We start from the raw sequence: 13,034 nt of genomic DNA on the forward strand, positions 1-13,034 counted from the left end.
GGGAGGGAGAGAAAAAGAGAATGAAGGGGGAAAATGGGGAGGAAGGGGGAGGAAGAGGGGAATGAGGAAGGTAGGGGGTAGATGGAGAGGGATGGAATGAGAGGAAGGAGGAAGGGAGGGAGAGAGGAAGCGGGGGATGGAGGGAAAGAAGGCAGAAAGGGGGAGAGAGAGAGGAATGTGGGAGATGGAGGGAGAGGAGGAAATAAGGGTGGGAGAGAGGAGGATGGGGGATAGAGGGAGAGGAGGGCGGAAGGGAGGGAAAGAGGAAGGCGGGAAATGGAGGGAGAGGGGTGCAGGGAGGAAACAGGGAGGGAAGCTGTAGAAAGGAAGGGGTTGGAAGGAGGAGCGGCATGGGCCTAGCGCTCCCCGCCGCCCTCGCGACCGCGCCCCACCCGCCGCCACTGCCCCCCTTCAGATCATCTTCATGTTGAACTTGCGGGGTGCGTCGGCATTGGCCGAGCCCCCGGCGCCGGCGTCCGCCTTACGCGGCACGTACTCAATCTCGATGTTGTGCTTGGTGTTGCCCTTGCCGCGGCTCCAGAGGAAGAGGAGCACCAGGCAGAAGAGCACCACGCCCAGGAAGGAGATGAAGCCCATGGTGGTGGCGATGATGAGCGTCTTGATGTCGAAGGGGAAAGGCACGGTGGCGCGCGTGCTGTTGGCGTCGCTCTCGTCGGGCTGGTTGGCGATGAAGGCGAAGGTCTTGTTGGTCCGGGCCGGCCAGTCCGGGGAGTAGCCGCGCACGTGCAGGTGGGCGGCCAGGGTGTCGTTGCCACCGGCGTTGCTGGCCACGCACAGGTAGGTGCCGTTGTCACGGAGCTGGGCGTAACGCACCTCCAGGGTCCCGTCGGGGAAGACGGTCAGCCGGCCGGTGGTCTTTGGGGAGACCAGGTGCTTGCGCGGGGAGAGCCAGAGGATGGCGGGGGGCGGGTCGCCGTCGGCCCGGCAGACGAACTGCACGGTGTGGCCCTCGTCCACCTGCACCCGCTGCGGCCGGCGGTCGCGGATCCGGGCCCGACGACAGGTGAAGTAGGCGGGCGGCAGCACGTCGGGGAAGTCCTTGAACTCGCGGCCCTGGACCGCCTCCGGGGCAGCACAGGCGGGCTGGCGCCGGTGGAAGTTGAGGCGCCAACGGCGGCGGAAGATCCAGAGCAGGCGGCAGTCGCAGGCCAGCGGGTTGCCGTCCAGGATCAGTGTCTCCAGGTTGCCGACCGAGTGGAAGGCCGACTCCTCCAGCGTGGTCAGCTGGTTGCCCGACACGTTGAGAACGCGCAGGTGGTTGAGGCCGCGGAAGGCATGGGGCTCCACGGCGGCCAGCCGCCCGCCGCCCGCCAGGTGTACCTCCTGGAGACGCAGCAGGTCGGGGAGCATGGAGCCCTCCACGGCCCGGATGGGGTTGTAGGACAGGTTCAGCAGGCGCAGGTAGACCAGGTGGCGCACGGCCACGTAGGGCACGGCTGTCAGGTTGCAGTGGGTGACGGACAGCGAGGTCAGGTTGAGGCCGTACAGGGAGTTGGGCGTCATGGTGTCCAGGAAGGGCCAGTGGGAGATCTCCAGGACCTTGAGTCGGTACAGGCGCTTGAAGGAATAGTCCCGGACCGCCTGGATGTTCAGGTGGCGGAGGCGCAGCTCCACCAGGCCGTGCAGGTGCGACAGCGCCTCCGTGGGGACCGAGGTCAGGTTGCACTTCTCCAGCGTCAGCCGCTCCAGCCCGCCCAGCCCACTGAAGGCCCGGTGGGAGATGTACACCAGGTCGTTGTCCCCCACCTCCAGCGACCGCAGGCTGGTCAGGTCCTGGAACATGTAGTCCAGCAGGATGACGATCTTGTTCTCGCTGATGTCCAGCCGGGTCAGGTTGCTCAGCCCCGTGAAGACCCCCAGGGGGATGAGCTTCAGCCGGTTGCTCCGGAGGCCCAGGCTGCGCAGGCCGAACAGGTTGTTGAAGGCCCCCGGCTCGATGGTGCTCACCACGTTCTCGTTCAGCTCCAGCTCCTCCAGGTGAGGGAAGTGGGCGAACTCGTCCTGGTTGAGCGTCTTGATGCGGTTCTTGCCCAGGTCCAGGTGCCGGGTCTCCGTCGGGATGCCCTCGGGCACGGCCACGAACCGCTTCCGGTGGCACAGCACGGCCCGCTCCTGGGGGGCGCACTCGCAGCGGGGCGGGCAGCCCGTGGCGGAGCCCGACAGGACCGAAGCCAGCACCAGGAGGAGGACCGGCTGCCAGCAGGCCAGGACGGAGGTCTGCATGCTCGCCTCCACGCTGACCATCCTCTCTCTCACCTGCCCCAGGCGCGTGCACCCATGCCAAAAGCGAAGGACATAGAGACAGAGAGAGAGGGAGAGAGAGAGAGAGAGACGGTGGAACGTTAGTGGGCACAGAACCAGCTGAGCATCCCCACCCCATCCTGCCCCACTGGAATCCAACCCTCCCCGGGTTGGCGTCACGGGTACCGATTTGCCCTCTCTCCCTCCCAACTCCAGGGATGACCACAGCTGAGGGATAGGCATCCTGCTCTCTGGCTTTCAGGGATCTATAAACCGACCCAAACGGCTGCTCCCAAGTCATTGACTTGGTCCACCAGATAATAATAATGGCTGAGCTCTTATTAGACACCGGATGCCCAGGAAGATGCAGTACAATCAGTTGGGAAGCAGTGTGGCCTAATGGATAGAGCATGGGTTTGGGAGTCAGAAGACCGGCATTCTAATCTCAACTCCACTATATGTCTGCTGTGCGACCTTTGGCAAGCCACTTCACTTCTCTGTGCCTCAGTTACCTCATCTATAAAATGAGGCTTAAGACTGTTGACCCCCATGTGGGGCTTGGACTGTGTCCAACTCGATTAGCTTGTATCTACCCCAGCGCTCAGTACAATGCCTGGAACATAGTAAGTGCTTAACAAATATCTTAAAAAAAAGTCAGACATAGATCCCATTCCATGGGAAGGCTCATAGTCTAAGGGGGAGAGACCACAAGTAGTCAGTCTCCAGTTGGCAGAGGTAAGCAAAGTGAGGCCCAGGGAAGCAAAGTGACTTGTCCAAGGTCACCCAGAAGCCAAGTGGCAGAGCCAGGATCAGAACCTGGATCTCCTCCTTCCCTGGTCTCTGTTCTTTCCACTAGGCCCCACGGCTTCTTGTCATCGGCGGGACAATATTGGGGGTCATCGGGGATAGGGGTGGCTCTGCTCATGTATGGCCTCTATGGGCCTCCCCTGCTGCTGGCTGGAATGTCATATCTTGGCTGAAGCACACCACAGCCCAAAGCGGTTGGCATGGGAGAACAAGCAGCCTGTGGTGATGAGGAGACCTCCCTCCCACCCTCCCTACCTCTGTCCCTCTTTCCCATCCCTACTTCTTCCTCCTGCCTCTGCCTCTACCTCCCACCCCCACCTCTCCCTCCATCCTACCAACATCACCACAGCCTCCAGACACCCCACTCTCTCCAAAGCTATTGATGTCCCCCTCCCAGGTACCCCTGAACACAAACACCGCTTCTGAGTCATGGCACTCGGTAATAGGAGGCGGGTTGCTAAAATCCAAAATCCTGGACATAGATTTCGCAGTGTCGTATGGGTCCCAGAGAAGAGGCGGTACCTTTGACAGCACTCCACCCCTCAAGCATGTGATACACAGGACTTATGTACATATCCCTAATTTATTTTAATGTCTGACTTCTCTTCCAAAGGAAAACTCTGTGTGGGCATGGAACATGTCTACCAACTCTGTTGTACTGTACAGTACTCTGCCCACAGTGAGCGTTCAGTAATAATAATAATTGGGGTATTTGTTAAGTGCTTACTATGTATCAAGCACCATTCTAAGCAGTGGGTAGTTAAGACACAGTCCAAGTAGGAGAGGGAACAGGTACTGCATACCCATTTTACAGATGAGGAAACTAAGGCATAGAGAAGTAAAGTGACTTGCCCAGGGTCACACCAGGGTCACAGTGGCAGAGCCAGAATTAAAATCGGGTCCTCTGTCTCCCAGGCCAGAGTTCTTTCTATTAGGTTATGCTGTTCCTTAGAAATGAATGCAATTGATTGATTTATTAACTGATTGGGAAATCAGGATGCCGGAAGCCTCTTGTCTGCCCCCAGCCTGTTGGTTGACGTCCGCTCAGTGCCTGAGAAGTTGGGATGAGGCGTGAAGCAGGGATCGGAAAAGTACTTTGGATCCTTTGGAGGAGGGTGTGATGGAGATCCTCACTGCCTCCCTGTTGTCACGGTGGGATTCTCACTCTTACACAGGGGAATATTTGGGCTCAGAGACGGTGGGGGGTGATATCCCTGGCATTCTGGAATTAGAACCCAGGACTTCCACCGCCCAGCTGCTCCTTTTCTCCCCTAGGTTCAGTGGACAGGTGGCCCCTCATCAGTGTCCGGGGGAGAAGAGCAGAGCTCCCTTAAGGCGGGGATCCTGGCTTTGACCTCAGCCCTGAGGACAGCGCTCTGCCCCCAGAAGGCTTTCAATCGGGTCTGTTGATTAGCTGGCTCAGTAAGCCAGGTCCTCCTCCAGCAATAAAGCCAAATTATCTGTGAAAACCAGCAGGACTGATTCTCTGACCCAATGCTCTAGAGAAGAAGGGGTCTTTGAAAGGCTCGGCTTTGTGCCTGAAGGGGGCAGGAGGGACTGAGATTCACCCCATCTACCCCTCTCCCTCTCCCACAACTCCAGTACATTTTTAGCCTACATCAGGGAGGTAAAACCTGCTGCGATCATTCAATCGGCCAATCAAACAACTAATGGTATTTATTGATTTCTGACTGTGAGCAGAGCACTGTACTAGGTGGTTGGGAGAGAACAATCTAACAGAGTCGGTAAATGTGATCCCTGCCCACAAGTAACTAATAGTCTAGGGTGGAAGACAGGTCCCTGCCCTTAAGGAGCTGACAATGGAGCGATAGCCTTCTCCAACTGAGATAAGGCCCTCCCTTTCCTCTCTGGGGAAAGCATGATTCCTGCAGAGTGGGGCTCCCCCGGCACTACTCTCCCTGCCTGGATCAGGGAGTGACATTCACTGCCATGTCAATGAGTGTGGCAGTGCCCTGCCCTCCCATCCCCACGTCCTGGCCCACCCCCAATCTATCCCTGCTAGTGAAGGTCAGGGACACATTCCTCCCCCTCCGCCCACTACGCTGTCCCCCTGGCTCAGGGAGGGCTAGCCTGGTAGCCCCCTTCCTCCCACTCGCTCAGCAAGAACTGGTCTGGCAGCCCCCACTTCCCTCCCCCTGGGCTCGGCAAGGACCAGTCTGGAGGTGCGGGAGGCGGGGTAGAGGGATAGGATGTTCCTCTGCAGTAAGGGTAGAGGAGTGAGGAGTGCAGAGGGGACTCCTCTCCTGACCCCAGACCACCACTGATGCCACCTTCCCCAGGCAGGACCTCTCCCCAAGTTGCTGCCCAGCCTCACTGGGCCCGAGAGTGGGGCCTGCAGATTCTGCCCCACCTCATCTCTGGGAAGTGGAGCGGCTCTTGTGTCACTGTCTGGGGTGCCTGGAAGGGCAGTGGGGCACCCCAAGGGCCTTCCTCCAGCCTCAGTTTCTCTCTCTCCCACGTCTCTCATTCTCCTATTCCAGCCCCTGTTCCCTTCCCTCCAGCACCTCCCTTTCCTTACCTGGACTCACTCAGCTCCCTTTGTGGGAGTGGTAGTAATAATAATGTTGGTATTAAGTGCTTACTATGTGCAGAGCACTGTTCTAAGCCCTGGTAGATATAGAGTAATTAGGTTGTCCCATGTGAGGCTCACAGTCTTAATCTCCATTTTACAGATGAGGGAACTGAGGCACAGAGAAGTTAAGTGACTTGCCCACAGTCACACAGCTGACAAGTGGCAGAGCGGGATTCGAACCCGTGACCTCTGACTCCCAAGCCCGGGCTCGTTCCGCTGAGCCACGCTGTGATAACAGTGGTAATGGTGGTGGTGGTAGGAGCAGCAGCAGCAGCAGCAGCAGTGAAGATGTTTATTGAGCACCTACTGAGCGCAATGCAGTGCACTAAATGTTTGGAAAAGTACAAAAGAAGCAGCAGCGTGGCCTGGTGGAAAGAGCACAGGCCTGGGAGTCAGAGGACCTGAGTTCCAATCTTGCCTCTGCCGCTCACCTACTGCATAACCTTGGGCAAGTCACTTAAACTCTCTCAGCTTCAGTTTCCTCAGCTGAAACAAGGGGATAAGATACTAGCTCTTCCTCCCCTTAAGATGGTGAGTCTCATGTGGGACTCGAAATCTGGTATCGACCCCTGCGTTTAGTACAGTGCTTGGCACATAGTAAGTGCTTAACAAAGAGCCCAATCATTATCATCAAGGCCTCTGACTCCCAAGCCTGTGCTCTTCTCACTAGACCACACTGTTTTTCTCCAGGACAGCCCATGATAGCATCACCAGCACTGCACCCTAAGAGAGACAACTTCAGGAGACATGGGAGAAAGTCTCTTTCCCCCTAGAAAGCCAGCCTTCTCCTCAGGGCTAGAGGTAGCTACAGGTCAAGCAGAAAATCCTGGGCCTGGGGCAGAAAGGTCAGTGTCCCTGCAGGGGACAACTGGGAGACATCACCCAGAGGCCTCAGTTTCCCCCGACTTTCCTCGCCCTTTTATCCTTACGTTAAGTCCAGGAGTGTGGGCTGTGCCCCTCCCTGGCCTTGCTCTCTGCACTGGTCCCACCTTCCCCCCAAGTGGGTGTGTGGCCACCTTCAGGATCCTGAGTCCCCAGGCCTCTCCCCAGGCCTTCAGTTTCCTCTCACCTCTCAGCCCGGTCCCTCATACTCAACCCAACCCCTCAGCCCACCCCCTAAACCTGGCCCCTCAGTCCAACCCCTCAGTCTTGCCACTCAGTACAGGCACGGAGCCTCTGCTCCTACGCCCAAACCACTGCCACTATAGAACCAGAAACTCGCCACTCAGACCAGACGTGCCCCCTCCAAGTCCCCTCCCCATTGGATCACACTGAATCCTGCCCTACTCCACTTTCTGAGATGAAGCCTCGCTGTTTACAGATAAATATTTAACCACGCTTCCTGCTGGGCCGTGAGTGGCTGACACTAAGTCTGATTCTGAACTAAGTGTTCTGGTTCTTCTCTGAAAAGCAGCCTGGCAGGACCCACATCCATCCATTTGGCCTGTCTTCCACTGCCCATCTCAACAAACCACCTCTCTGTCAGCCCTTATCTCTCCCTGGACATCTCCTCTTTGCCCTCTCCTTGCTGGCCTCGTCCTTTTCTCCCCGCCTCCTCCTGCCATCCCCTTCCCCTGGTCCCCAGCTTCCCTTTCTCCTCCACTCTCTGCTCTCCTCCTACCAATCCATCAATGACTATGAACATGTCCACTAACTCTGTTATAAGCACTTAGTACAGCGCTCTGCACGCAGTAAGCAGTCAATAAATACTACTGAATGAATGAATGAATAAATACCATTGACTGATTAATTGATCGATTGATCGATTGAGAAGGAGCTCCTCTTCACACAGGGGTTAGGTTCTGGGTACAGGAACACAAACCCAAGGTCTGTCAGAGGAAGAGGGAAGCCCCTGGAGAAACCGGGAGAGGTAGGAGGCAGCAGGCAGTGGAGTTTGTTGCGGCGGTGGAGGGGAGGAGGGCGGGCTCCCTTTTCAAGCAAAATTCAGGCCACTCAGAAGTGAGTAAGGCAGCCACTACAAGGGCCCTGGGAAATAGGGTAGCAGCACCCAATCTTCCTCTGATCGAGCCAGAAGCGGTGCCCATATTCTTCCCAGAGGCCTGGTGGAGTTGGGGAAGGCAAGCAATGGCATATGGGCAAGTTGTGGGGCCAGAAGTCCAGGAGAACTCTGTGGGACACTTGTCAGTGGTGTGACCTTGGATATAAGCCATTTCACCCCTCTGTGACTCAGTTTCCTCCTATGTAAAATGGCATTTGAATATCCGTTCTCCCTCCCGCTTATACTGTGAGCCCTGTGAGGGACAGGAACTGTGTCTGATCTGATTATCCTGTATCTAGCCCAGGGCTTAACCCAGTGGAGGGCTCAAAGTAGGCACTTGACAAATACCACTCTCATTATAATCTCATCACATCACCCAGCATGCCCAGAGCAATGCCTACAGGGCTACATCATGGCCTCACATAGGGCAGGAGGGGTTGATGAAACTTTCTCCCTAAGGGGGCCTAGTGGCTGAAACTGGGCCTGGCCACACTCCCAGGGCAAGCAATCCTAGGTCGTGGGGCAGAGTCCGGGGGCTCGGCTGGGTGGTAAAGAACTGCTTGTGGCTGCAACTCCCACCTGGGTGGCTCCCAGGTCATTGGCCGGACCGGAGCCGCCAGACCGGATCGGCTGGTGTCCGGCTCAGAGCGGGGCCTGGGACAGAGTTGACAGGGCTTCAGGCAGAAATGTTCTTTCTCCTCCATCCTTCCTCCCCTTCCTCATCCCTCCTCCTCATCCTTCCTCCCTCTTCTTTTCTCCCGCTCCTTCTCCCCCTCCTCCTCCCTGCCCCTTCCTCCGAATCAGCGGGCACGCTTCAGTGACCCTCCAGCAACACAAACATACTGATGCTCCGATCGATAAGTAATTGGAAAGCAGCTGTGGCCTTCTTGGGTGTGAAACCTTGAGAGGGTGAGAGATAAATGGGGCTTTTAGCACCAGGGAACAGGGGGCAGACAGGGGATGAGGGAGGCAGGGGACGGGCCTGCTGCCTGCCAGCCCCTGCCTGACCTCTGGGTTGCCCCCCTTAAGCTCAAGGACACCCCACCCCCTGCATCCCATGAGACCCATGGCCTAGTAGAAAGGGCACGGGCCTGGGAGTCAGAGGACCTGCATTCTAAGCCCAGCTCTGTAACTTGTCTGCTGTGACCTTAAGCAAATCACTTCATTTCTCTGTGCCTCAGTTACCTCATCTGTAAAATGGAGATGAAGACCGTGAGCCCCAGGTGGGCCATGGACTGTGTCCAATCTAATTAGTTGTATTTAGCCCACCACTTAGTACAATGTCTGGCACATAGTCAGTGCTTAACAAATATCATAAAAAAACCCCAAAACTGGGAGGGCGAGTGATTCAGGGCAGGGGCTGGGGGCAGGAAGAGAGAATGTAGGAACCCATCTGGAAGTCCTCCTCAGGAGAGGGGAAATGTTCCCGTCCTCTCCAAATAATAGTAGTATGTTAAATGCTGGGGGAGATACCATATAATCAGTTCAACCAAATCTCTTTCTCACATGAGGCTCACAGTCAAAAGGGAAGGGCGAACAAGAATTTCACCCCCATTTCACATATGAGGAAATCGAAGCACAGAGAGGTCATGTGATTTGCCCAAGGTCACAATGCCTTTGAGTGACAGAACTGGAATTAGAACCCAGATCTGACTCTCAGTGCGGTGCTCTTTCCCCTAAGACATGCTGCAAGACTGCAGTCAAACCATCTCATGCACGGAATGACCGCCCCCACCTTGTGACCTCTTCCCCCACTGTCAATCTCTACCCAAGGCCTCCTCCTCCAGGAAACTTTCCTTGATTGCCCTCTCTGATTCTCCAGCCTCACAACTCATGGTTAAAATTCCCATTTTCAAATATCCGAGATCTGCACTGTCTGCAAGGACCTTGAAGGAGGGGGTCCTTCACATTCCCTCCAGCCTCCTCAGGCCTCTAAGGCAGGGCAATGTGCTTGGAGGCCACTCAGGAAAGACTTGTCTAACTGGCAGAGAAAAGAGAGGAGAGGAAATTCTTGCTCTGCTCAGTACCCTGCTCTCTCTCCTGGCGCAACCTCATTGATGCTAGTCTGCTGAGTACCTCTGGAGCAATCCCCTTGCGTGGGATTAGTCTGAGCCCCTTACAGCCACCCTCAAAGCTCAGGGGGGCTTCAGGCCTCATGGGTCTGTTGAAGGGCTACATAGGGAGGAAATATAAGGTCAACTCTCCAGACCAGTTGAGGAAGCCAGGTAAGATGACCAGCTAAGGAGACCAGCTGAGGGGGCCAGCTGAGGTGAAGCTGAGATGGCCAGCTGAAGGGGACAGCTGAAGGGATCAGTCAGGGGGAATCAGCTTAGAGTGACAGCTGAGGAGAAGCTGAGATAATCAGTTGAGGAGACTGGTTGAGGGGGCCAGCTGAGAAGACCGCTGACAATCTCACTGGATTGTCAGCTCCTTGAGGTTAGGAATCATGTCTATCAACTCTATTGTACTCTCCCAAGTAGTCAGTCCAGTGCTTTCAAGACGGTAAGTGCTCAATAAATAGATCGATTGAGAGTTTGATTGATCCTAAAGCTGGCAGTCCACGGGCCTCATCCACACCCCAGGCTGGCTCTGCCCTGCATCTACCTATGAGCATGTGCCTCAGTTTCCCCACCATAAAAATGATCCTAATTTGTTTCCCCTCACCGTCACAAAGACAGCTTCTGTGCATTGGTGGTTGGAAAGGAATGCTGAGCCCAAATTTCCTGGGGGCCTCCCTGTCCCCATGCTAGGAGTGAGTGGGGTATTTATGCTCTCAGACCACTGAGGCACCACTTAGACCCATGACGCAGAGCCCCTCCATGAACCCCATGAGAGAGAGAGAAGACTAATATCCTCAGAGACCCCCAGCATTGAACTGTCCAACAACCCTCTCATTTTCTCTTTGCGCTAATCGGGGGAGATGGAGAGGGGCAGGTATTACTCTCCCCACTTTTCTGCTGAAGATACAGAGATCTAGAAATGTTAAGTGACTTGCTGACGGTCACACAGCACATAAGGAGAGGGTCGCACTCAGAACTCGGCTCTCCTGCTGGAGGTGCCAGGGAGGATGGAAGCCAATTGCTTTTTAATGATGAGAAAATCTCTTCCAACTCTTCTGCTAGCCTTCAGAATGGGGAACGGCTGGAGGCATTGGTGGGATAACCACATGCCAGCTCTCAGACGTCCGCCAAACTAACTCTCTTCCCCTCTTCAAGTCCTACTAAGAGCTCACCTCCTCCAAGAGGCCTTCTCAGACTGAGCTCCCCCCTTTTCCCTCTGCTCCCTTCAACCCTCTGCTCCTCCCCCTTCCCCCTTCACCTCCCCTCAGCTGAGCCCCCTTTCCCTCTGCTCCCCCTCCCCTCTCCACCCCACCCTCTGCTCCTCCCCCTCCGTCCTTCCCCTCCCCTCAACACTGTGCTCATTTGTATATATTATTTATTACCCTATTTATTTTGTTAATGAGGAGTACATCCCCTTGATTCTATTTATCCTGATAATGTTGTCTTGCTTTTGTTTTGTTCTGTTTTGCTCTGCCATCTGTCTCCCCCGATTAGACTGTGAGCCCGTCACTGGGCAGGGATTGTCTCTATCTGTTGCCGAATTGTACATTTCAATTGTTTAGTACAGTGCTCTGCACATAGTAAGCCCTTAATAAATACTATTGAATGAATGAATGAATGAATGAATGAATAAATGAATGGCAAGGTGTGTTGCAAGCCCTGTCTTATGAGGCCTTCAGTGCAAAAGTGGCGGCTAAGTGGAAGTTCTCCTAGGAGGAGGTGGTGATGGACAGATTTTCTGACCTGTTTTCTAGCATCCTTAATAGGGGTCTCTATCTTTGAAATGGCCACCAGCTACCTCCTGAGGTGGTCCCATTACCTGCCTTTGGCTCTTTGAAATGTCCTTGCTGCTGCTGCCGCTGATGCCTGAGATATGGCTTCATGTGTTTTAATAAAGAAGCTTATTTGGGGACCATGCATTCTGGGTGTCCCATGGGAAGGTCAGGTTTTAAAGCCCAAATCACGAAGGAAAGCCTCGGAGAACAAGACTTTCACAGCATTCATTCAACCATTCATATTTATTGAGTGCTTACTGTGTGCAGAGCACTGTACTTAGCTCTTGGTAAGTACAATTCGGCAACAGAGACAATCCCTTCCTAACAACGGGCTCACAGACTAGAAAGGGGAGACAGACAGCAAAACAAAACAAGTAGACAGGCATCAGTACCATCAAAATAGATAAATAGAACCATAGATAAATGCACATCATTAATAAAATAAGTAGAGCAATAAATATGTACAAATTTATACAAGTGTTGTGGGGAGGGGAAGGGGATAGAGCAGAGGGAGGGAGTAGGGGTGCTAAGCTGGGTTTGACATCTGCCAGCTTGACAATTCCCCCAGCCATCCCTGGACACAAGCAGACCTGTTCTATGACACCACAGTCTTCCCAGCAATAGTCAGGGACTAGCAGACCTGCTCCGTGACATCACAGTTCCCCCCCAACTCCCCTCGGGGATGGGAAGACATGTTATATGACTTCACATTGCCCTCAGCCATCCTTTGGGACTATCAGACCTTTCTATGACATCAAATCCACACAAACCCCTCCCTGCCCAGCCATTCTTGGAGACAAGCAGACCTGCTCAAAGACTTCACAGTCCCACCAGCCATTCTAGGGTTCAGCAAGACCTGTTCTAAAACATCACAGTCTCCTCAGCCAGCTTCAGAGACAAGAAGACCTGTACTACGATATCACAGGCCCCTCAGCCAGCCTCAGGGACAATAAAATCTGTTCTATGACATCACAGTGCCCCCAGCCATCCTCAGGGATTAGCAGACCTGTTCTATCACAGTCCCCCTAGTCATGCTCAGGGATTAGCAGACCTGCTCCATGACATCACAATAATCCCAGCCATCCTCGGGGACAAGAAGACCTGCTCTATGACACTACAGTCCCCCCAGCCATCCTCAGGGACTAGCAGACTTGCTTTATGACACTGCATTTCCCCCCAACCCTGGCCACTCTCAGCAGCTAGCAAACTTGGTCTATGACATCACTGCCCACACTCAGCCATCCTCAGGAAATAGCAGACTTTCTCTGTGACATCACATTCCCCTCCAACCCCAGCCACCCACAGGGGCAAGAAGACCTACTCTATGATATCACAGTCCCCCAGCTAGCCTGGGGACTAGCAGATCTGGTCTAGGACATCACAGTGTCCCCCCCAGACAGCATCATAGACTAGCAGACCTGCTCTATGGCATTACAGTCCCTGAGCCAGTCTCAAGGACTGGCTGACTGTTCTATGATATTACAGTCCCCCAGCAAGCCCAGGGCCTTGCAGACCTGGTCTATGACATCACAGTCCTC

The 13,034-nt window shown here is 54.7% G+C and overlaps 1 protein-coding gene across 4 annotated transcripts in view; it reads right to left on the reverse strand.

Moving 5' to 3' along the window:
- Nucleotides 1-249: 249 nt before the first annotated feature.
- LINGO1 (leucine rich repeat and Ig domain containing 1) overlaps nucleotides 250-13,034 on the reverse strand; it is a 167,125-nt gene continuing 154,340 nt past the window's right edge. For 2 of the 4 annotated variants that reach the window (XM_029066537.2, XM_029066534.2), the window contains one exon: nucleotides 251-2,277. In XM_029066537.2, coding sequence (XP_028922370.1) covers nucleotides 412-2,265 — 1,854 coding nt within the window. In that variant the 5' untranslated portion in view covers nucleotides 2,266-2,277 and the 3' untranslated portion in view covers nucleotides 251-411. Of the gene's footprint in view, nucleotides 2,278-12,302; nucleotides 12,402-13,034 lie in introns of those variants that run through there. The other 2 variants (XM_029066535.2, XM_029066532.2) reach the window with 2 other exon arrangements.

Source organism: Ornithorhynchus anatinus, chromosome 5, assembly GCF_004115215.2.
Source record: "Ornithorhynchus anatinus isolate Pmale09 chromosome 5, mOrnAna1.pri.v4, whole genome shotgun sequence".
Taxonomy (NCBI): Eukaryota; Metazoa; Chordata; class Mammalia; order Monotremata; family Ornithorhynchidae; genus Ornithorhynchus; species Ornithorhynchus anatinus.